This window comes from Sturnira hondurensis, unplaced genomic scaffold, assembly GCF_014824575.4.
Source record: "Sturnira hondurensis isolate 20B ecotype Veracruz unplaced genomic scaffold, ASM1482457v3 Scaffold0007797, whole genome shotgun sequence".
Classification (NCBI taxonomy): Eukaryota; Metazoa; Chordata; class Mammalia; order Chiroptera; family Phyllostomidae; genus Sturnira; species Sturnira hondurensis.
In genome coordinates this window covers 251,895-271,825 of record NW_028080428.1, presented here as the reverse complement: position 1 = coordinate 271,825, position 19,931 = coordinate 251,895, and the positions used below count along the sequence as shown (strand labels likewise).

Below are 19,931 nucleotides of genomic sequence, written 5' to 3'. Positions count from 1 at the left end.
CACTTCAGGAAGGCAACCCGATTACTTTCCCAGTGTCCTCTCCTCTTGTCTTCCTGTGTGAAGGTGTGGGGAATCGGGGGGTGATGGGCTATCTATAATACAGGTCACCCTCTTATTACTGAAGGCATCCCCTTGCCCCTTCCAATCCCCGCCAAAAGCATCCAGGCACAAAACATGAGCTAGCCCTAGCTTCCCATGGGAAGGATGTATCCCTGAATTTGGGGGGGTCTTGACAATCCATAGGAGCAGACATCCTGGGACTGTAAACCTCTTACCTTGATCCAGGGCGCACCTCGGTATATTCACCATTGGAAGGAAAAGGCTTCTGGAAAGGCATTCTGAGGCTTATAAGCCTGTCAGGTTTGAGTCCCGAAGTGCTTGTGAGACATTAACTCTTAGGTCTGGCTTCTGGCCAGGCAGCAAGTTGCACCACTACAAGGGGCCCTAAGCACACTGGGAAATTGCTTCTTGACAATGGGCCTGAGGGGCAGGTGGGAACAGAGTGAGCACCATTTCCCAGAAAAAAGCCTCGGGCTTGTCCAACTCCTAGGGACACCAGAAGGTAACGAGGAAAGGCACCCCGAAATGAACGGCGCCAATACTGACGGCACACTTCTGCTGACCCTCCAATGGGAGCCTCTATTCTGCAATCTAAAAACCTAGGCTGCCTCCTTGCAAGATCCGCACGACCAGAGCCTGCTGCGCAGTGCTTGCTGAGGTCCCCGCCTCCCATGATCCTAGGCTGTAACCTCCCGTGTGCCTTCACCTGGATCGTGGGGACAGGTCTTTCGAACTCTGGGAGGAGGTGTAGGAATGGGTATCGAGTTGGCAAGGGCAGGAGAAGCCATTTTGGGACACATCAGACAAGCACGGAAGGGACCATATTGAGAACTCTAGCTGCCTGGGGCCGCCATTTTAAGTTTGGGGTTGGCGGAGAAGCCCTGAACGGTGAAACGCAGTGACGTAGGGCTGTCATATTGGCGCTGGTCCCACGGCGGCAGCCATCTTGGAAAGGGGCCCGCTGTGGGCGCGGCCATCTTAGAAGTAAGACCTGCCCCTTTGCAGGAACTGAAACCGAGCTCCTCCCCTCCGTGCTGGGTTCCTGTCGTCTGCGGCTGCCCTCCCGAATACCTCTTTAAGTCTACCCTGTTCGGTCTGTTTTTAGTTTCACTTGCCTTCGTTGTTCATTACCCGCGTGTGTGTGTGTTTCCTCTGTAGCCTCTGAGTGTCTGGTGTAACTTAATCCTTCTACTTGAGATGCTCTCTCGCACCCGCTATCCCCCCAACCGCACCGATCTCCGATCCTAGACACTGTAGAACCTGCTTTGACTGGCCCTATTCCTCCGTGGCAGCCTTTCAACTGCCACACCCACACCCACAACTAATGATTGATGATCCTCTCCCCCAAGAACTGTAACACAGGAGCTGTACCTCTGAGACTGTGGATGATTTTATTCTTCAAATGGCTTTACCCTTCCAATAGCTCCAGGTGAGACTGGGAGCAAGCACCCAGCCCATCCCTCTCTCCATTGTGTGAGCGGGTCACAGAAGGAAGTGGGCAGGAAGCTGGCAAGAGTCTGGTGGCCCTATTGTGGGAGGAGCAAAGGGTGCCCCAGTGGGTGTGGAAATGGAGTCCACAGATAGGTGAGGGGAGGGCCTTGTGCTTCAGATAACCTCACGGGTTTGGACAAGGGCCAGGAAGAGTATGCAAGGGACCCTCAAGGGCTGATGATAGTTACTGACCTAAGGAAGGGCTCACGAGAGGAGAAGGTGAGTTGTGAGAGGGACCTGGCAGCTCAGAGGAGGGCACAGAAGAACTTCTTCTCCCGGAAGGGGTTCTCCGAAGTGGGCACAGGGGTGATGAGGGGATCCTCGCAGGCGTGGGCATCACAGTAAGTCATCAGGTCTGCTGCTGCCTTGGACACCTGGGGCACAGCCAGGAGGGAATTGTTAGCCAACCAGAAGCCCTGAAAGGGACTGCAGTTTCTCTTCCCTTAAGACAGTCTTCCCATCCCTCATCCCCCACAGAGGCCTGGGGACACCTCTTCTTGTAGAGCCTGGGACTTCTTCCCTGATCTCAGGGAGTCGAGGGAGGGGGGAGCATCTTTTTCCTGAGGTTTGGGAATATACAGCACAGCCAGGCCAAACTAATGGGACTCAGGGTCCCACCCACCTTTATCCTGCATAAGCTGGCCTCAATCTTAAGCTGTTCCACCATCTTGCGGGCTTGCCCAATACTCATAGTGCTGTTCACAGGCGTCTCCCCTTTCATTCTGGAGAAAAGAGAGGGACAGCTGAGCAATCTCGACTGCAGGCCCCCTCCATGCACACTCATCCAGCCTTTATAAGGCTGGGGCCATGTGCCCCAATATCATGTTTTCGTATTCCCATCCAGTGGACTTTCCCATCCCCATCTTCCTCAGCTGAGGAAATGAGCCTAGGCCACAGATCATTAAACATACAAATGATTTAAGGCTTTTCAGCCATCAAGCCATGTGTTCCTAGTTCTGAAAGCCACAACCAGAAGGAGCCCCGCCCTGATGGGGAGGGTACATAATCCCCACCTGCCCCCTTGAGCCCCAGCGGGGAAAAGCAAGATGTTCGTGACTCACCTGAGGCCACAGGCAGCCGAAGCCCTGGGGAGTAGAGTCAGTGGGGTACACCGAAACCTTCTGCCTGAGATGGGCGCCCCACCTTGCAGGGAGTTGCAGCCAAAAGTGTCTGATGTGGCAGCAGAAGCTGCTAATACAGAGAAGGCCACTGGGTGGGTCAGGTCAGTGGTCTGCCGAGGGCTGGTCCCAGTTTCTGCAGCTCAAGCCCTGCCCAGACAGCTGGTACCTGCAGATGAAGGATGCTTGAAGGAGCTGTTCAGATCCTGGAGCATACCAACTGCCTGACCAGTGGGGGAGCCTGGCTGCTGCCTGCAGCCCCTGTGCACACTCCCACTGTTACTGTCTCAACACCTGCCCCTCCCCCATTGTATTCGTTCTGAGTCGCCTAGAGCCCTCCCCAGAGGAGCTGAAGCACAGGCAGACTTCCCCCTCAAATGGGGTGGTCTGGGCCTGTGACAGCCCCTGCAGTGGAGTCTGTACTGGCTGTGGGGTACCCTGCTCATTTGAAAATCTGACATCAACTGGGCAGTCGCCCCCATCATCCCTCTCCTCTACTCTGACACAGCATTTATCACATGAATCTTCGTTTCTCTTCCAGGGACCCTCTATTCCCCATATCCAGGAAAATGTGATGAGCTACAGGTATCAGCTTCTGGATCTGCACTTCATGTTCTAGCTAAAAGTGATTCGAGCGCAAGATCCAGGGGCAGCAAGGTACAGGAAAATGTCTAAAGAAACGGCATCCCAAAGAGAAGAATCTGGGGGGAAAGAGACGCTCAGAGACCAGATCAAAGAATCGGACAAAGAAGAGGTAGGGTGCACTGTGAGGAGAGTCTGTGGTTGTTTTGGAAATAGATGGGCTTTTGGGCTGGGGGGGGAGTATTGGTCTAAGAGCATCGTGCTTGTTGCTTTGGGGGTGTAAAGATGCCCCCCACACTGACATTACCCTCCAAGAGCTCTTTAAATAATTTTAAATATTTTAAAAAATTACTGATTTTAGAGAGAGTAAGGAGGGGGGAGAGAAGCATTATTGTGAGATTGGAAGAGAAAGAGGAGAGAAGCATGGATGTAAAACATCAGTCAGTTGCCTCCTATGAGCCCCCACCGGGAATAGACCTTTTTAGTGTACAGGAAGATGCTCCAGCCAAGTGAGCCACCCGGCCAGGGCGCTCTGAGAGCTCATATTTGGGGTGAATACAGACATACAAAAACAGAAGATACAGCCTTCCAAGACCTCGTCTAGATAATGCGCTGTGTGGACTCTGAAGGAGAGTCTAGTTAGGGTCGGAGGAAGTCGATCACGCATCGTAAAAGCTAGAGGAAAAACACCAGGCTGAAATGCTTTTAAATACGGGACAGCCAGAGCGTCGGCGCAACGCGCAGGATGCACAAGTTCCTGCGGACTGCAGTGTTCTCTGGGCGAATGCTGTCTGTCTTGGATGCCTAACGGCCCAAAGAGCTATGGGCGGAAAAAGGCGGCGCCAGCTGGGTGCCCTCCTCTCTCCCCGTTTTTGGGGGTTAAATGGCCGGTGGTGTAGGTGTGGGCGGCCGTGATTGCGGCCTCGAGAGGCAGGCCGAGGTGGATGCTGCTGACTCATAGCATGCCCTGGGAATGTCTTGGGTCTTGGAGGGAGGTGCCTGTCCCCTTCGGTCGTGGTAACCGGAGGATGGACGGGCACGGACCGCGGGGTAAGAAGAGTGAGGAGCGCGCGGAGGTGGGAGCTCCGCAATCAGAACATCAGGACCCGGGCCTTGCCCCGCCCACTATCGGACCCCTCCCCTGCAGTAGGCCCCACCCCCGGACTACATTGGCTGTCTGCAGAAGGGGGTGGGGCGTGTCCGGGAGACGGAAGTCCCTCTCGCGGTTGCCCCAGGCAGCGCGCGATGCTGGTGAGTCTGTAGATCCCTGACGGCTAGCGAATTGATTTTTTCCACAGCGGAATAATTAAAGCGGGGGCTCCAGGTGCTGCGTCCACCCGCGAGCCGTAGGGGGTTGGTGGGGAGCAGCCATAGTCTGCAAAACACCCTGCCCATGGTGGGGCGCCGGCTGGTCAGGGAGCGACAGCAGCTCCAGAAGGAGAGGAGAAACTTGGGAGGCAGCTGTGACTGCGCTTCCGCTGCTTGCTTTGAGTCTGGCTGTGCAACTTTAGGCACAAGTCACGTCGCTCTTTCTCTCAGTGCAATACTTCGCAGTGTGGATTCAGTGTCATCCTGTGTGTAAAAGCTCCTTAAGAATTTTAAGGCGCTCCTCTATATTTTTGTGTTGCTGTGATCGAGTAGCAAGGTGGCCTGTCCCAGAATGAGATCACAAGAGGACCAGTTCAACTGAGGAGCTCTGGCACTGGGGGTGAACAAGCACAGTGGAGGAAAGGGAAGGCATAATTGGCTGAGAAACATAGTCATATGGAGAAAGGCTATATAAACAAAGACTCTGCTGTCTCTGGATCCTCAAAGTCAGCCCAGTAACCTTCCCTTTTGTCCCCACCAACTCCTAGAAAGAAGCTATTATTTCCTCCTCTGTCTTTTTCCAGGAACCACCGGCTGCTTCATCTCATGGCCAGGGATGGCGTCCAGGTGGCAAAACAGCTAGGAACTCAAAGCCTGAACCTGGGGCCAGGCCCGCTGCACCCACTGCGGTGGTCAATGACCCACCAGTACCTGCCTTGCTGTGGGCCCAGGAGGTGGGCCATATCTTGGCAGGCCGTGCCCGCAAGCTGCTGCTGCAGTTTGGGGTGCTCTTCTGCACCATCCTCCTCCTGCTCTGGGTGTCTGTTTTCCTCTATGGCTCCTTCTACTATTCCTACATGCCGACAGTCAGCCACCTTAGCCCCGTGCATTTCTACTACAGGTGAGAAGGGCCCTCCATCGTAGTAGAGGAATCTGTGGGAGAATTGCTGCAAGGCCCCTTAGGGCTTATTCAGTGCAACCCCCTCATTTACTGAGGAGTAAACTTGGGCCCAGTGTGCTTGTGTAACTTCTTACCTTTCACAGCCCCAGGTTAAAAAGCAGGTTGGGGGGGGTGGGCTGGGATGGGAGTAAAAGGCAGAAAACTGTACTTGAACAACAATTAAAATAAAATTTTTTTAAAACAGGTTTCAGGTGATAGGGGTCTAGGATCCTAGTTCTACTTCTGGTTAAAATAATTAAAATTTTTTTTAATTGCAGAGTTCTTTTTTTAAAGACTTTATTTATTTATTTTTAGAGAGAGGGGAAGGGAGGGAGAAAGAGGGAGAGAAACATCAATGTGTGGTTGCCTCTCACATGCCCCCTACTGGGGACCTGACCTGCAACCCAGGCACGTGCCCTGACTAGGAATTGAACCCGTGACCCTTTGGTTCGCAGGCTGGCACTCAGTCCACTGAGCCACACCAGCCGGGGCTAAAAGAATATGTATTTTTTTTAGAATATTTTTTTAATTCCCCTTCTAGACATTGTAAGTATCAGTTCTACTGAGGCTGGATCAGACTTCTCTCAGGGCCACAGCAGACCAACGAAACCAGCCAACCCTTTGGGTCATCTCAGAACTAATCTGGCTTTTACTAGAGGAGGTGCTAGGAAAGCAGCACCTTGCCTTTGACATTGCTCCCATTCCCGATAGTCTATTGCACAGTAGAGATTATGGAAGCACAAGGCACTGGCTGTGTAAACTCCCAAGTCCTGCACCTCCCCATTTTACAGACCCTGCCAAATCCTCTCCCTGTGTCTTAACAATTAGGCCATAGGACCAATCAAGAGATGCTAATAAGGGCATTATCAACGGTCCAGAATATTTTTTCCCTGTTTCGAGTCCCTGGTCATGAGCTGTAATTTCTAAAGCAGAGCGGCTTAAACTTTTAGGAGGTATGGATCTCACAGAAGCTACGGCTCTTCCTGCCATAAAAGCGTAGCTCCGTGCCCATGCATATCCTGCAACAAGTTTGCCTATAACCTGAGGGGGTTCCTGAGCCTCTTAAAGACCATCTGTGGATCCCTCTGGAGGAGTCATTTCTGACTAGGCCCCAGACCAGACCTACTGAATCAGAATCTGGAGGTGGGACCCAGGAATCTGCATTTTTATCAAGTTCCCCAAATGAGAACTGCTTAAGTCGGAAACCTTTCAACTAAGTGTCTATAGATTCCCATTTAAGATTGTCTGCTCAGCCCTAGCTGAGGGCTCAATCCCTCAGTGGATTGAGCACAGGCCTGCGAACCAGAGGATTCCAGTTCAATTCCTAATCAGGACACAGGCCTGGGTTGCAGGCCAGTTCCCAGCGGGGGACGCACAGGAGGCAACCATACATTGATATTTCTCACCCTCTCTCCTTCCCTTCCCCTCTGAAGATAAATTAATAAAAAATTTTAAATTAAAAAAAAAAGAATGTCTGCTCTATGAGAGGAGATAAGCTGAAGCAGCCACGAGAGAATGAATCAGTTGAATCTGCTGGCCGCATTTCTGCTCCCTCTCCAACAGAGAAGGGTATCTGTTCCAGGAAAAGGGTTGGGGGACAGGAAGGAACGCTAGGGGGCCAACGTGGGACACCGACAGGTAAGGCAGACTCCATAACTTAGCAGTGTCATCCTCATTCTCACTTAGGACTGACTGTGACCCCTCCGCCTCCTTACTCTGCTCCTTCCCTGTTGCCAACGTGTCCCTCGCTAAGGGCGGACGTGATCGGGTGAGTATGGGAGCTGAACAGAGGTTGCATTAGCACTTTGATGACTTGAAATCAAAAGGAACACTTGAGAAAGACCTGGAGAACAGGGATTGAGTAATAGAGATTAAGGAGGGAAGGCTGGCAAGAAAAGGGAAGTTATGAACCAATGTCACCTGAGCAAATTCAACAACAACAACAAAAAAAGAAACAAAGGGAATCTAAAGAAAAAATTGGAGTCTGAATAAATGATATAGATTGTTCTTTCCTGCCAATGTTAGCAATATTCTCCTCCTGAAATCGTTTCAGCCAGTCCATATCGATGACATGAGGTGTGTTTTAGACCTAAATGAACCTAAATGAACAAACCAGCTATTTCATTGGACTAGGATGGAATCCACCCCAGAGTTTTGAAAGCTTGTATGTAAAATTATGAAACTGTTGACAAATATTCGTAACCTGCCATTCCAAAGGGCACTGTGTCACAGGACCAGCCAGATGCCTGTATGACTTCAAGCAACCTGGAAACCCCAACAAATGCAGACTAGGAATTCATGCGTCTTTATTAGACTCTGAAAAAGGGTGCAGCCCCCACTACTTGAGAAGACCCTTGGAGGACGGGAGGGCAGTATCATTTCTGGTTTCTGGTCACCAGGGTTTTCTGAGTTGTTTGTCAGCCATGTCGTCAGTGGTCAGACTAACTTGAAGAGTTTCAAAATCATTTGAAAATTATTTTTCAAAAGTGATACTTGGGAGCACACTGACTTAAAGACAGAAAATGCAGAATACAAATAAACACTTGGAAGAGGGGAGTATAAGCTGCAGAGTTTGGGGTTCCCTGGGATGGGGATGCAGACTGGCCTTATTTGACAGAAAACCTGAGAAACTGTGTCTCCTGTGACTTCTGCAGTCTGCAAGGTAGCAATTCATTACCAAAAACATACTTACCCGGTCCCACGAGTGGGCCCCAAGCGGAGGATTTCCAAGTAGTGAGGCGGAGCACTGGGCGCGGCAAGACAGGTCTATCCCTGTTGTGCTGCTACTCTGGAAGGGAGCTCGGAGGTTCTGGTAGAGTGTTCTCTGAGGACGTTGGTTCAGAGTGCTTCGGTGGCAACGGTAATACTAATCACAAATGGGATATAGAGCAGAACAGAAGCGAAGCCTCAGCGCGTCTGTGCCTGGGAGAGTGCGTGCGGTTGTGTGGCCACCAATGGTCGAGATCCCAGCGGGCTGCAGGGAGCTTCAGGCAGTCGGGCATGAGGCTGCTGGGTGAAGAAGGAAGGGGAAGTTGAAGGGTGAGGGGCGAGATCCAGGCCAAGTCCCTGATAACAAGCAGGTCGATCATTTTGTTTATTTGCAGTGAGCAGTTTTGAATGGATGGGTGGATGGACGGATGAACTAATGTGTCTACTGTGTGTGTAATGCCTTGCTAAACATAGAAGATGTGGTCCTGCTTTCAGGGAAGTCACAGGACCGATAGAATTCTATACATTGTATAAGTGGCAAAGTGTAAGATGCAGATTCTGCGTCTCAGAAGAATTTGTGAAGAATTGGAGAGATCAGTGTGAGACTGTGGAGATGGTGAGGCTCCAAGTGCACCTTCAGAGAAGAGGGAACAGGGCACAGGAGTGGGAGAGAAGGGGGACTCTGCCCAGCGGGAGACACACAGGAGCAAGGGTGCGGAGTCCTTCACAAGGTTCTGGTATGAGGTTCCACGGGTCTCTTTGGAGATGACATTTATTTAGAATTTCTAGTTGTATATATGTATGTATATAAAATACACAGACACAAAAACATCTTTATTGAGACAAAATTCACATTATATACAATCCACTAATTTAAAACATATATTCACACACTGGGCAGACATCACCACAGACGGTTCTGGAACACTCACCGCCCCAAGAAGAAACCTGTGCCCGTTAGTGAGCAGTGAGTGGCTCCCATTTCCTTCCAGCCCGCCCAGGGGACTGTTGGGTTGGCCAAAAAGTTCACTTACTTTTTTCTGCACGATGGCTCTAGTAGTGCTTAGTTGTCTTTAACTTCAATCGAGACAGTTTTGTTAGATTGTATTATTGTATTATGACAGTTGTCATATCAGCATGTGTTTTTCAAAAAACATCAAAATTGGTGAATTTTTGTGCAACCATTTTAACTTCGAAGATGGAAGAAAATACACAACGTGTTCAGCATATTATGCTTTATTATTTCAAGAAAAGTAAAAACTCAACTGAAAAACAAATAAAGATTTGTGCAGTGTACGGAGAAGGTGCTGTGATTGACCGAACATGTCAAAAGTGGTTTGCAAAGTTTCCTGGTGCTGCTGACATTGTGGCCAAATAACTTCGCTGTGGGGCTGCCTGATGCACGGGAAGATGTTTAGCAGCAGCTCTGGCCTCGACCCACCAGAAGCCAATAGTGGGAGACAGCTGACATACTCAAAATATCCAAATCAATAAAGTTATTGGTGAAAATTAAAAATGTGTCATTTATTTTACAGAAAAAACTAAACAGACTTTTTGGCCAGCCCAATATTTTTTTAATATATTTTATTGGTTATGCCATTACAGTTGTCCCATTTCCCCCCCTTCACTCCCCTCCACCCTGAACACCCCTCCCCCACTATTCCCCCCCTTTCGTTCATGCCCATGTGTCACAAGTTCTTTAGATTCTGTGTTTCCCATAGTATTCCTGCCCTCCTCCCTATATATTTTCTACCTACTGTCTGTGCTACTTATTCTCTGTACCTTCTCCCTCCTCCTCCCACTCCCCTGTTGCTAACCCTCCATGTGATCTCCATTTCTATGTTTCTGCTCCTGACCTAGCTGTCCTCTTAGTTTGCTTTTGTTTTAGGTGTGGTTGTTAATAACTGTGCATTTGCTGTCCTTTCACTGTTCATATTTTTTTATCTTCTTTTTCTTAGACAAGTCCCTTTAACATTTCACATAATAAGGGCTTGGTGATGATGACTCTTTGAATTTGACCTTACCTGAGAAGCACTTTATCTGCCCTTCCATTTTAAATGAAAGCTTTGCTGGATAGAGCAATCTTGGATGTAGGTCCTTGCCTTTCATGACTTGGAATATTTCTGTCCAGCCCCTTCTTGCCTGTAAGGTCTCTTTTGAGAAATCAGCTGACAGTCTGATGGGCACTCCTTTGTAGGTGACTGTCCCCTTATCTTGCTGCTTCTAGGATTCTCTCCTTCATTTTAATCTTGGCTAATGTAATTATGATGTGCCTTGGTGTGTTCCTTCTTGGGTCCAACTTCTTTGGAACTCTGTGAGCTTCCTGGACTTCCTGGAAGTCTATTTCCTTTGCCAGACTGGGGAAGTTCTCCTTTATTATTTGTTCAAATAAGTTTTCCACTCGTGGCTGTTCCTCTTCTCCTTCTGGTACCCCTATAATTCGGATGTTGGAACATTTAAAGATGTCTTGGAGGTTCCTAAGCCTCTCCTCATTTTTTTGAATTCTTGTTTCTTCCTTCTTTTCTGCTTGGTTGTTTCTTTCTTCCTTCTCGTCCACTCCCTTGATTTGAGTCCCAGTTTCCTTTCCATCACTATTGGTTTCCTGTGCATTTTCCTTCATTTCAATCAGTTTAGCCTCCATATATTCCTCTAATTTGTGGCTAAAATCAACCAATTCTGTGAGCATCCTGATCACCAGAGTTTTGAACTGTGCATCTGAAAGGCTGGCTATTTCTTGGTCACTTAGAATTATAGGCTCTGGGGCCTTGAGTTGTTCTTGAGTCATAATGTTTGGTCTGTTCACACCTGTTATGTATGAGGGGCAGAGCCTTAGGTGTTCACCAGGGCCAGGCAACCCAGTTGCTGGGTTGTCATGTGGTCTAGCTGAGTGGTGCGTTGTTGGACTTCTGTACAGTTCAATTTTTTGTGTTTTGGCTGTGTTTTTGTTTCTAAAACTTCGCTGACTTTAAATTTAGTTGTGGGAGGGGGCACAGTGTTTCCACCTACACCTCCATCTTGGCCGGAAGTCCTGGCCAACCCAATATTTTAATGTTGCAAAGAAGTCAGTGAAGCAACTGCTTTAGACTCATCCGACCTATGGAGGGGGTTAGGAATCTCATGGAATCCATTTTTCAACAGATAATTCAGACTGAAAATAAGAATCTGCATAAAGACTGGAATCAGCACACTCCACCTTTTACCCTGGTGACAAAGTTCTCAGAGGACCCTCATAGCCATATCCAGCTTTTGGAGCTGGTTCACTGTGGGCTGGGGCAATGATTTTCAACTTTTAAAAAATCTATTCTCTCTTCGGTTAAAGACAAACATATGAATGACCCCTGGGCATGGACAGTGGTGTGGGGATTGACTATGGGCGCAGGGAGTGGCTGGGCGGAGGAGGGCAAAAGGGGAAAAATTGGGACAACTGTAATCGAATAAGCAGAATATCCCTGGCTGCTGTAGCTCAGTGGATTGAGTGTGGGCCTGCGAACCAGACGATCGAGGTTCGATTCCCAGTCAGGGCACATTCCTGGGTTGCAGGCCAGTTCCCGGCAGGGGCCATTTCCCAGCAGGGGATGCACGAGAAGCAACCATACATTGATGTTTCTCTTCCTCTCTCCTTCCCTTCCCCTCTAAAAAGAAATAAATAAATAATTTAAAAAAAAACCAGAATAGTTTTTAAAATCTGTTGCAATAGCTTAAGTTTTACCACCACCCTCTGGGATTCTTTTATGTCACCCCAAGGGGGTCATGACATAAAGAAAACAGTTGATACGGGATCAGGGGAGCATAGGAATGGTCAGGAAAAGCCAGGGTGTGTTGGTGGCCAGTCTGTAACATTCCGAGATTAATCCCAGAGAAGCAGTCTTCTCAGGGTTGTACCAATGGAACCAAGATAAGGGACCCACAGTGACGAAAAGTGGATCTGGAGCACAGGGGTGATGCCTGCGCTGGCTCGGGAGGTGGTTAGCACTCTGGCACTGGGTTAATTAATAATGTAAGTGCAGGCAGGCTGGGCCCGGCGGGGTGGCCTCCCGGGACGGGCCTGAGTCACAGATGGCCCAGTTGGCAACAGGATGGTTCACTTCTGGAAAAGAAACCCAACACACACCCTTTCTTAGAATAGAGCAACTAGTCTGATTCACATCTCAGAATCTCAGAAGTGGGAAGGATCTAGCCACCAGAAGGGGGCAGCACCTTCTTGTGATGAGAGGTGAAGAGGCCCTCAAGGCCAACCAAGGGGGGCGTGGCCAAGTATTTGGAGGTTTAGCGGGGAGGTGGGCAACGGACAGTACAATTTAAAAATGTGTTTTTGCTGTCAGGCACCTTCAGGCAAGTAAAAAAAAATAAGGTAAAATAAGAGTACTTTTGAAAAGAGATGTGGCTACCTTGGACAGGTGCTGATGTATGGGCAGCCCTACCGCGTCACCTTGGAGCTCGAGTTGCCGGAGTCCCCTGTGAATCAAGGCTTGGGCATGTTCTTGGTCACCATTTCGTGCTACACCCGAGGTGGACGAATCATCTCCACTTCCTCTCGCTCCGTAAGTGTATGCGGCCCGCGTGGGAGGCATGCAGAAGGGCGGCGGCAGGTAGGAACTAGGGGTGGGCCCTCGGGAGAAAACATCCCGTGTGAGGGAAAACATCCCGCTGTGAGGTCGCAGACGCATCAGGACAGGGGGGAGGGGTCAGTTTAGCAAGCGAGAGAAGCACCCCCCCAGATAGCTGGTGGCGTTGTCCAGCCTCAGGGTAGAGTCTGGAGTGGAACTGTTCTGACAGCGGGTCCCTTTGGGGCCGGACAAACCTGAGGCTCGCACCCTGACTCCGAAACACACTGGCCACACTGGCTGAGGGGCAGCTATCTTTAGATGGGAAGGAGAGAGGGAGAGAGACATCAATGTATGTATGGTTGCCTTTCATCCGTCCCCTGCTGGGAGTTGGCCTGCAGGGAACTGGTGGCCTGCAACCCAGGCAATGTGCCCTGGCTGGGAATCGAACCGCGATCCTCTGGTTCGAAGGCCTGTGCTCAATCCACTGAGCTACACCAGCCAGGGCCTTAACCCTACTGGTTTTAAAGTGTTATAAACGGCATAGTAGTGACTCCGCATAGCCAGACTAGTCTGGGTTCCGTGAGGAAATGTAAAGTGCTTATTAGCACATAGTGGGTGTTCAATAATCGTTCAGGCTCCATTCTTAACTGTCAACAGAACCACATCATGAAGCAAATCCCTGAATGTCCATGTAGGGACAAAGCTTCAGGTGGTACACTGGGCCTTGACCTGTTCTGGATTTTAGAACTCTCTGGGGGGGAGGCAGAGCTGAGACAGTGCTAGGCGTAACCTGGGAAGGTTCCTTTGTTGTTCTGGGATGGAAACACGTGGTTGGGAAGGGCAGGGCTGTCCCTTGGTCATTCAGAATGCCTGGGCCAAGACTTGGACGGTGTGCGGTAGAAGGTGTAGGTGAGGGAGCAGGGGACCCGAGGATGCAGCAGCCTTCCTAGACTGCTCAGGGGCGGCCGCGGGTGGGTCGGCCTGTGAGAACGAGCCTTGGGGTGCCTGACCGCAGCCTCTGCCTCCCGGCCCCGGCAGGTGATGCTGCATTACCGCTCAGACCTGCTCCAGATGCTTGACACGCTGGTCTTCTCGAGCCTGCTGCTGTTCGGGTTTGCAGAGCAGAAGCAGGTCCTGGAGGTGGAGCTGTACCCAGAATACAGAGAAAACTCGGTAAGTGCGTGAAGGGAGACTAGGAGATGGCTTTCCCCACAAGCCCAGAGCTCTACCTGAGGAGCCTCTGGGCTCAGGGAGGAGGGACAGCAACAGAGAGCCTGGAAATGGGCCTCACACTGACAGCAGCAGGACCCTGGCCTGATGCCGCTACCACCCGTCCACCCCAACCCCGCAGTATGTGCCGACCACCGGGGCAATAATTGAAGTACACAGCAAGCGTATCCAGCTTTACGGAGCCTACCTCCGCATCCACGCCCACTTCTCTGGGCTCAGGTGAGGAACCACCAGAGCCCACCTCGGAGGCTCCCCTGGGGCTGCCCTTAAGCAAAGAGGGTCCTAAGCAAAGGTAACAGGTCTTACGTGGGCCACAGGTGTCAACCCAGGCTGCACATATCAGTTTCCCGGGGAACCCTCCCTCCCTCCCTTTTTCAACATTAGTTTCTAACATTTCAACATTAGTTTCTACCACATTGTACTTCACCAACTGTTCGTACTGCAGCATACTCACTACCAAGTCCTTTTCCACCCATCACCATACCACTGAGCCCCTTTACCCATTTCGCCTTTTGTCTACCTCTGTGAATTTGCTTTGGTTTTGTTTGTTTGTTTATTCCCTGGGGAACTTTTTAAAAACACTCCAACCGAGCCAGAATCTATTGGGCTCACCTCTGGCCATCAGACATCAGACTTTTTTTTTATCCTCACCCAAGGGTGTGCTTACTGATATTTAGAGAGAGAAGGGAAGAGAAACATCAGTTGATTGCCTCGAGCATCCCCCCAGACTGGGGATCTGGGACTGAACCTGCAACCTAGGCATGTGCCCTGACAGGGAATTCAACCTGCAACCATCTGTTGTGTGGGATGACTCTCTAACCAACTGAGCATGGTGCCATGAGACTTTTTTTTTCATATGTTCTTTTGGCATATCTCTTTTTTAAAAAAATTATTCATTTATTTTTAGAGGGGAAGGAGAGAGAGAGAGACATATCAATGTATGATTGCCTCTCGTGTGTCCTGCGCTCAATCCACTGAGCTACACCAGCCAGGGCTGCCATGAGCCTTTTTAAAAGCATCTATGGATATGCAGCCAGAGTTGAGAACTGCTGTCTTCTGAGAAGGCTGGTGCCTGGCACTGCTACCTTTCTGTCCCTACTTGCTGCCTCAGGTACCTGCTGTACAACTTCCCCATGACCTGCGCCTTCATAGGTGTCGCCAGCAACTTCACCTTCCTCAGCGTGATCGTGCTCTTCAGCTACATGCAGTGGATGTGGGGAGGCGTCTGGCCCCGACACCGCTTCGCCCTGCAGGTCACTAAGGACCCCTTTCCTCGGCCCTTGGGGATCCTTCTCTGACTGGGAGTGGGCCAGGGCACACTGGGGGCCCCGGGTGTGAGGGCCCCCGATCACTGGCAGGGAAAGTCAGTCCTCACTGCCGAGTAGTCTCCTCTACAGGTGAACATCCGGAAAAGGGATGGGGCCCGGAAGGAAGCCCAGGGAAGGACCGCTGCCCGTCAGCTAGGTAATGGTGGGGGGTGGGGGTGGGTGATGGGGGCTTCTGCTCCATCCAGTCCGAGGCTTAAGGCACGCACACTGAGCAGAGGGCCAAAGGAAAGGCACCGCCATCCAGGCATAGCCATCCTGGCCCTGTCCTGCCCTCTGTCCCAAGGCCAGGAGGGATCAATCCAGCTGCCGGACGTCACAGAGGACGGTGAGAGCCCTGAAGACCCCTCAGGGACAGGTATGGTGCTGCAGCCATCCTCCATCCATCCCTTCCTCCCCTCCTCCTAGCCCACCCCTTTAGCCTCTTCTCCCCCTGTGGCTGCAGAGGGCCAGCTGTCTGAGGAGGAAAAAACAGACCAGCAGCCCCAAAGCGGAGAGGAAGAGCTGGAGCCCGAGGCCAGCGATGGTGAGGGACCCCTGCGTAGGGAGCAGGGTGGGCTGGGCGGTGGCATGAGGGTGGAGAAGAGGCTGCACCAGGTGGGGGTGAAGGGCCCCTGGTTATCTCATTTCCCATTTGGAATGTTGTTTCTCCCTCCCCTGGCCCAGGTTCAGGCTCCTGGGAAGATGCAGCTCTGCTGACCGAGGCCAACCTGCCTGCTTCTGCCCCTGCCCTGGCCCCGGAGACCCTGGGCAGCTCTGATCCCTCCAGGGGCTCTCAGCAGCGGCACCCCACCTGCTCCAGCTCCTGAAGAGAACAGGGCAGAGGCCCACACTCCAGCCCTTTCCACTGGACCCTTTCCCTTCCGCCCTTGTCTGTGGCTTTCCCAGTAAACTATATTCTTGCCAGCGACTTCCCTGACTCCTCACTGACTCCTTGAACTTGATTTGGGGTCACTTGAAAACCTTGTGTTCCCCAGGCATCACCCACCCCTGATGGGCAGAGGCTCTCTTCTCTGGGGCCAGTGGGGAGGGCCTCCAAACCCTGGATTAAACACAGTTGTTTTCATTCGTAAGCCTCAGGAGTGCAAGGAGAGAAAACCTCTCTGGCCTCTCCCATCCACGTGACTCGTATTTCCCTCTGGGGAGGGGGATAATGTAGGGCGGGTCTGGAGAGCTGGGCTACATCATTCAGGCCTCTGCACCCCTCCTTTAATGTCCACTGGGAGGCAGAAGGCAGGAAATGACAGCCAGGGAAGTGTTAGGATTTTTACCAAAACAGCATTTTGTGGCCCAAGCCACATGCTGTCCACAGCTGTTTTCCTCTGATACCAACCAGGTGGCCCCCTCCCTCGTGTCCCTTCTCATCCCTTCACATGATTTAGCCTTTGGTTTCTCAGCTCCTGGCTGCTTTCCACATTCCAGTCCCCTTTCAGAACCCAGGCATCCTGGCCTCCAGCTGAAACCGAAGCGTGTGGCTTCCCCAGTTCCTGGCCCTGTGACTCAGACCCTCTGAAGGGACTAGCCCTTTTCTTGGCACTCACCAGGAAAGGGGGGCTGGGGGGGGGGACTAGGTAGTGACATCACAGCTGAAGGGTATAAAAGTTTCAGGGCAAAACAGAATTGAAGTTGAAGACGCAAAACCTGACCGCGCAGCCTGTGCTCCTGGGGACCCCTGGGCCTGAAATTCACGGAGGTCTGGTGGCAAATTCCAAGGCCCCCACACTGGTGAGAGGCTGCGGGCGGGCGGCCGGGGAGGATCAGGGGCAAGTGGGGAACTGGCCAGGATCAGGCCTCCTGTGACAAGTGGGCTGTGAGCTCCCTATTTCCCCTTCCGTTCTCTCCGACCTTTCTCTTTGAGATCTTCTCTCTGCGTAGCAGCTGGGAATTACTCCACTTTTCTTTCCTCAGCTGAATAAATATTTTCCTCCTCTTCTCCCCTCAGCAGTTGGTTTATTCATTAACTGTTTCTCCTGCTTCCTACCTTGCTGGTCACACATCTGTCTCCCGTCCGACCACACTTTATTCTTCTTTTTTGCCTGAAATCTAGCACATAGGCTCTTCAGAAACTGGTTGACAAATGAGTGTGTCGGTCTCATTCCCTCCTCTTTCCTGTTCTCTCAGGCCCCAGTAGTGTCCCCTGATCCCCAGGGGTTTTGTTGAGCCAGGGGGCCTGGAAAGGTGGGGGCTCAGCAGCCTTTCCTGACCCAGAATCTCCTCCCCTTCCAGACTCCATGCTGGGCCTTTCCTGCTTTCTGTGGCTCCTGGCTCTCGCCTTCTCCTTGGTTCCCAGAGCGCAGCACTTGGCCCCTCAAGACTCAGAAGAAGAGGGAGAGGAGATAACGCGGTCACTTTTCCCGGCTGTCCTCTGTGACTATGACCGCTGCCGCCACCTACAGGTCCCGTGCAAAGAGCTGCAGAGGGCGGGTCCGACGGCCTGCCTGTGCCCGGGGCTCTCCAGCCCTGCTCAGCCGCCCGCCCCACCCCGCCTGGGAGAAGTGCACGTGGTGGCTGAGGACGGCAGCGCGCTGGTGCACTGGTGTGCCCCCTCCTCCCCGGTGCACCAGTACTGGCTGCTGCTTTGGGAAGGCAGCGGGCCTCCCCAGAAGGGCCTGCCCCTCAACTCTACCTTCCGGCGAGCAGAACTGAAGGGGCTGAAGCCCGGGGGCGCTTATGTGGTTTGCGTGGTGGCCGCTAACGCGGCAGGTGTTAGCAGCGTACCTGGGGAGGGTGGCGAGGGCCCTGAGGGTGCGGGCCTCCCTGCCTTCGGGCCGTGTGGCCGTGTGGCCGTGCCCCTCCGGCCCCACAGCCTGGTCCACGCGGCCGTGGGCGTGGGAGCAGCGCTGGCCCTGCTGAGCTGCGGCGCCCTGGTCTGGCACTTCTGCCTGCGCCAGCGCTGCGGTTGTCCTCGCCGCGCCCGCGCGGTCACCCCGCCCACCGCAGAGCTCTGAAGCAGCCGGCGTGCAGCTGGGCTGGAGCTCCGGGAGGAGGTGCGGGCCCCTGCCGCCGCACGCTCCCGGTGAGAGTTCCTGCGGGTCCCAGACTGTCACCTGTGCTCCTGGCTGAAGTTGGGAGGGAGTAGAGAAACAGGGTCGGCAAAGGTTTTCTCAAAGGACAAGACAGTGAACAATTCCGGTTTTGCGGTTCCAGACGATAAAATCGAGGACGTTATATAGGTACTTATAGGACCAGGTAGCCATTTATAAAAATGTAAAAGCCATTCTTAGCCCAGGGACCTGATAGATGAGGGCCAGGCCACATCTGGCCTGTTGGCTGTAGTCAGCAACCCCCGCCATAGGCCCTAGAAGGGCTCTGCCGCGGCGGGTGGCTCCCGCGGGGCTCCAGGACCGGCTGCTGCAGGACGGGAGTCGGGCGGGAGACCACGCCTCCTGCCTTTTGTCTAGACACTGAGGTTGCCCACGCCTGCGTCCCAGGCCGGTGGGAATAAAGGACGGGCGTGGGGTGGAGAAGAGAGGACAGCTGGAGCAGCTGTCTGGGTCAAACTTGCCAGCTAAAAAAATACATAAAAATAATAATAATAACAAGGAATTTCCTCTTCCCCCCAGTTTGTGTTTACCGTGTACCCCCTGTAACAGTATTATCGGAAACAAGAGGGAAACATTTAATTTTTCATAATCCTTTTCAACTACCTGCCCACACACTTACTTTTCAGATTAGTCCACATAATTTTGATTTAAAATTTTTTAAATTTACTTTCAGAGAGGGGGTGGGAGGGAGAAAGAGGGAGAGAAACATCCATGTGTTAGAGAAGCATCAGTTGTTTGCTTCTCTCACTCCCCCCAACCGGGGCCTGAATCCAGCCCCCAACCCAGGCACGTGCCCTGACTGGGAATCAACCAGCGACCCCCTGGCTCACAGGCCTCTGCTCAGCCCACTAAGCCACACCAGCCAGGGCTGAATTTATTAAGTGAATCGGTTGCTAAAGAGTATAATACTTACTTTTGTTGGTCTTATCACTCTTTTTTTCCAAGAGCAAGATTCAAAGTTCTTAGAATATTTTCTAAACTATAAAAGCAGCACAAATTTCACATAATACTGAATCATAGAAAGTAAAAGTTCTCCTCCTCAACATGTTTCTGTCTTGTAGCAGAGCAGATCTCTATGCAATACAAATATTTTCTTTTTGCATGTTGTTTCTTATGCACAATTTTCCTTCTTGGTAAATCATAGCCTCTTTAAGTTATGTTAAAGGATGCATAACTTTCTTTTTTAAGAAGATTTTCTTTCTTTTTAGAGAGGGGAAGGGAGAGAGAGAAGCATCCATATGATTTGAAGACCCATCCATCTGGCTCTCACAAGCAACCTGGGCATGTGCCCTGACTGGGAATCGAACCAGCAACCTTTTGGTTAGCACTCAGTCCGCTGCTGAGTCACACCAGCCAGGGCAGGATGCTTAACCTTCCCCAGAAGGATACTCCTTAACTGACAGCAGCCGTCACTCTGTTGGGACATGTGTCCGTAGTGTTTGCTATGGACATGCTTGTTTGTGTATCCTCAGGTGTTTGTGTTTCTATACGGTACTTGCCTGGAAGTAGGTCAAAGAGGCAGTCCTACACAATTTAATCATTCTTTTACTATTGGACTTCTAGAATAAATTTAGAAC

At 51.5% G+C, this 19,931-nt stretch overlaps 3 protein-coding genes across 11 annotated transcripts; 2 read left to right on the top strand and 1 right to left on the bottom strand.

Moving 5' to 3' along the window:
* The first annotated feature begins 459 nt into the window (after positions 1 to 459).
* BSCL2 (BSCL2 lipid droplet biogenesis associated, seipin) lies at positions 460 to 16,220 on the top strand. Of its 9 annotated transcripts, none has more exons than XM_037052944.1 (13): positions 1,070 to 1,153; positions 1,410 to 1,489; positions 3,211 to 3,423; positions 5,144 to 5,460; positions 7,186 to 7,267; positions 12,606 to 12,749; positions 13,794 to 13,928; positions 14,107 to 14,204; positions 15,097 to 15,238; positions 15,371 to 15,449; positions 15,597 to 15,668; positions 15,756 to 15,836; positions 15,977 to 16,220. In XM_037052944.1, exons 3-13 carry the CDS (start codon positions 3,337 to 3,339, stop codon positions 16,117 to 16,119), a joined length of 1,380 nt encoding a protein of 459 aa, XP_036908839.1. In that variant the 5' UTR covers positions 1,070 to 1,153; positions 1,410 to 1,489; positions 3,211 to 3,336; the 3' UTR covers positions 16,120 to 16,220. The 9 variants fall into 9 exon arrangements, with proteins under 9 accessions (XP_036908834.1, XP_036908833.1, XP_036908839.1 ...); XM_037052943.1 differs by having other exon boundaries at positions 1,091 to 1,153; positions 1,353 to 1,489; XM_037052942.1 differs by having other exon boundaries at positions 1,093 to 1,153; positions 1,309 to 1,489.
* Positions 1,433 to 2,842, bottom strand: GNG3 (G protein subunit gamma 3). The gene is made up of 3 exons (XM_037052947.1): positions 2,613 to 2,842; positions 2,174 to 2,273; positions 1,433 to 1,925 (listed from the first exon to the last, which is right to left on the bottom strand). Exons 2-3 carry the CDS (start codon positions 2,270 to 2,272, stop codon positions 1,797 to 1,799), a joined length of 228 nt encoding a protein of 75 aa, XP_036908842.1. The 5' UTR covers position 2,273; positions 2,613 to 2,842; the 3' UTR covers positions 1,433 to 1,796.
* Positions 16,221 to 16,731: 511 nt separating the features above from the next.
* On the top strand, positions 16,732 to 18,938 carry LRRN4CL (LRRN4 C-terminal like). Its single transcript, XM_037052937.1, has 2 exons — positions 16,732 to 17,035; positions 17,537 to 18,938. Exon 2 carries the CDS (start codon positions 17,542 to 17,544, stop codon positions 18,256 to 18,258), a length of 717 nt encoding a protein of 238 aa, XP_036908832.1. The 5' UTR covers positions 16,732 to 17,035; positions 17,537 to 17,541; the 3' UTR covers positions 18,259 to 18,938.
* Positions 18,939 to 19,931: the final 993 nt, after the last annotated feature.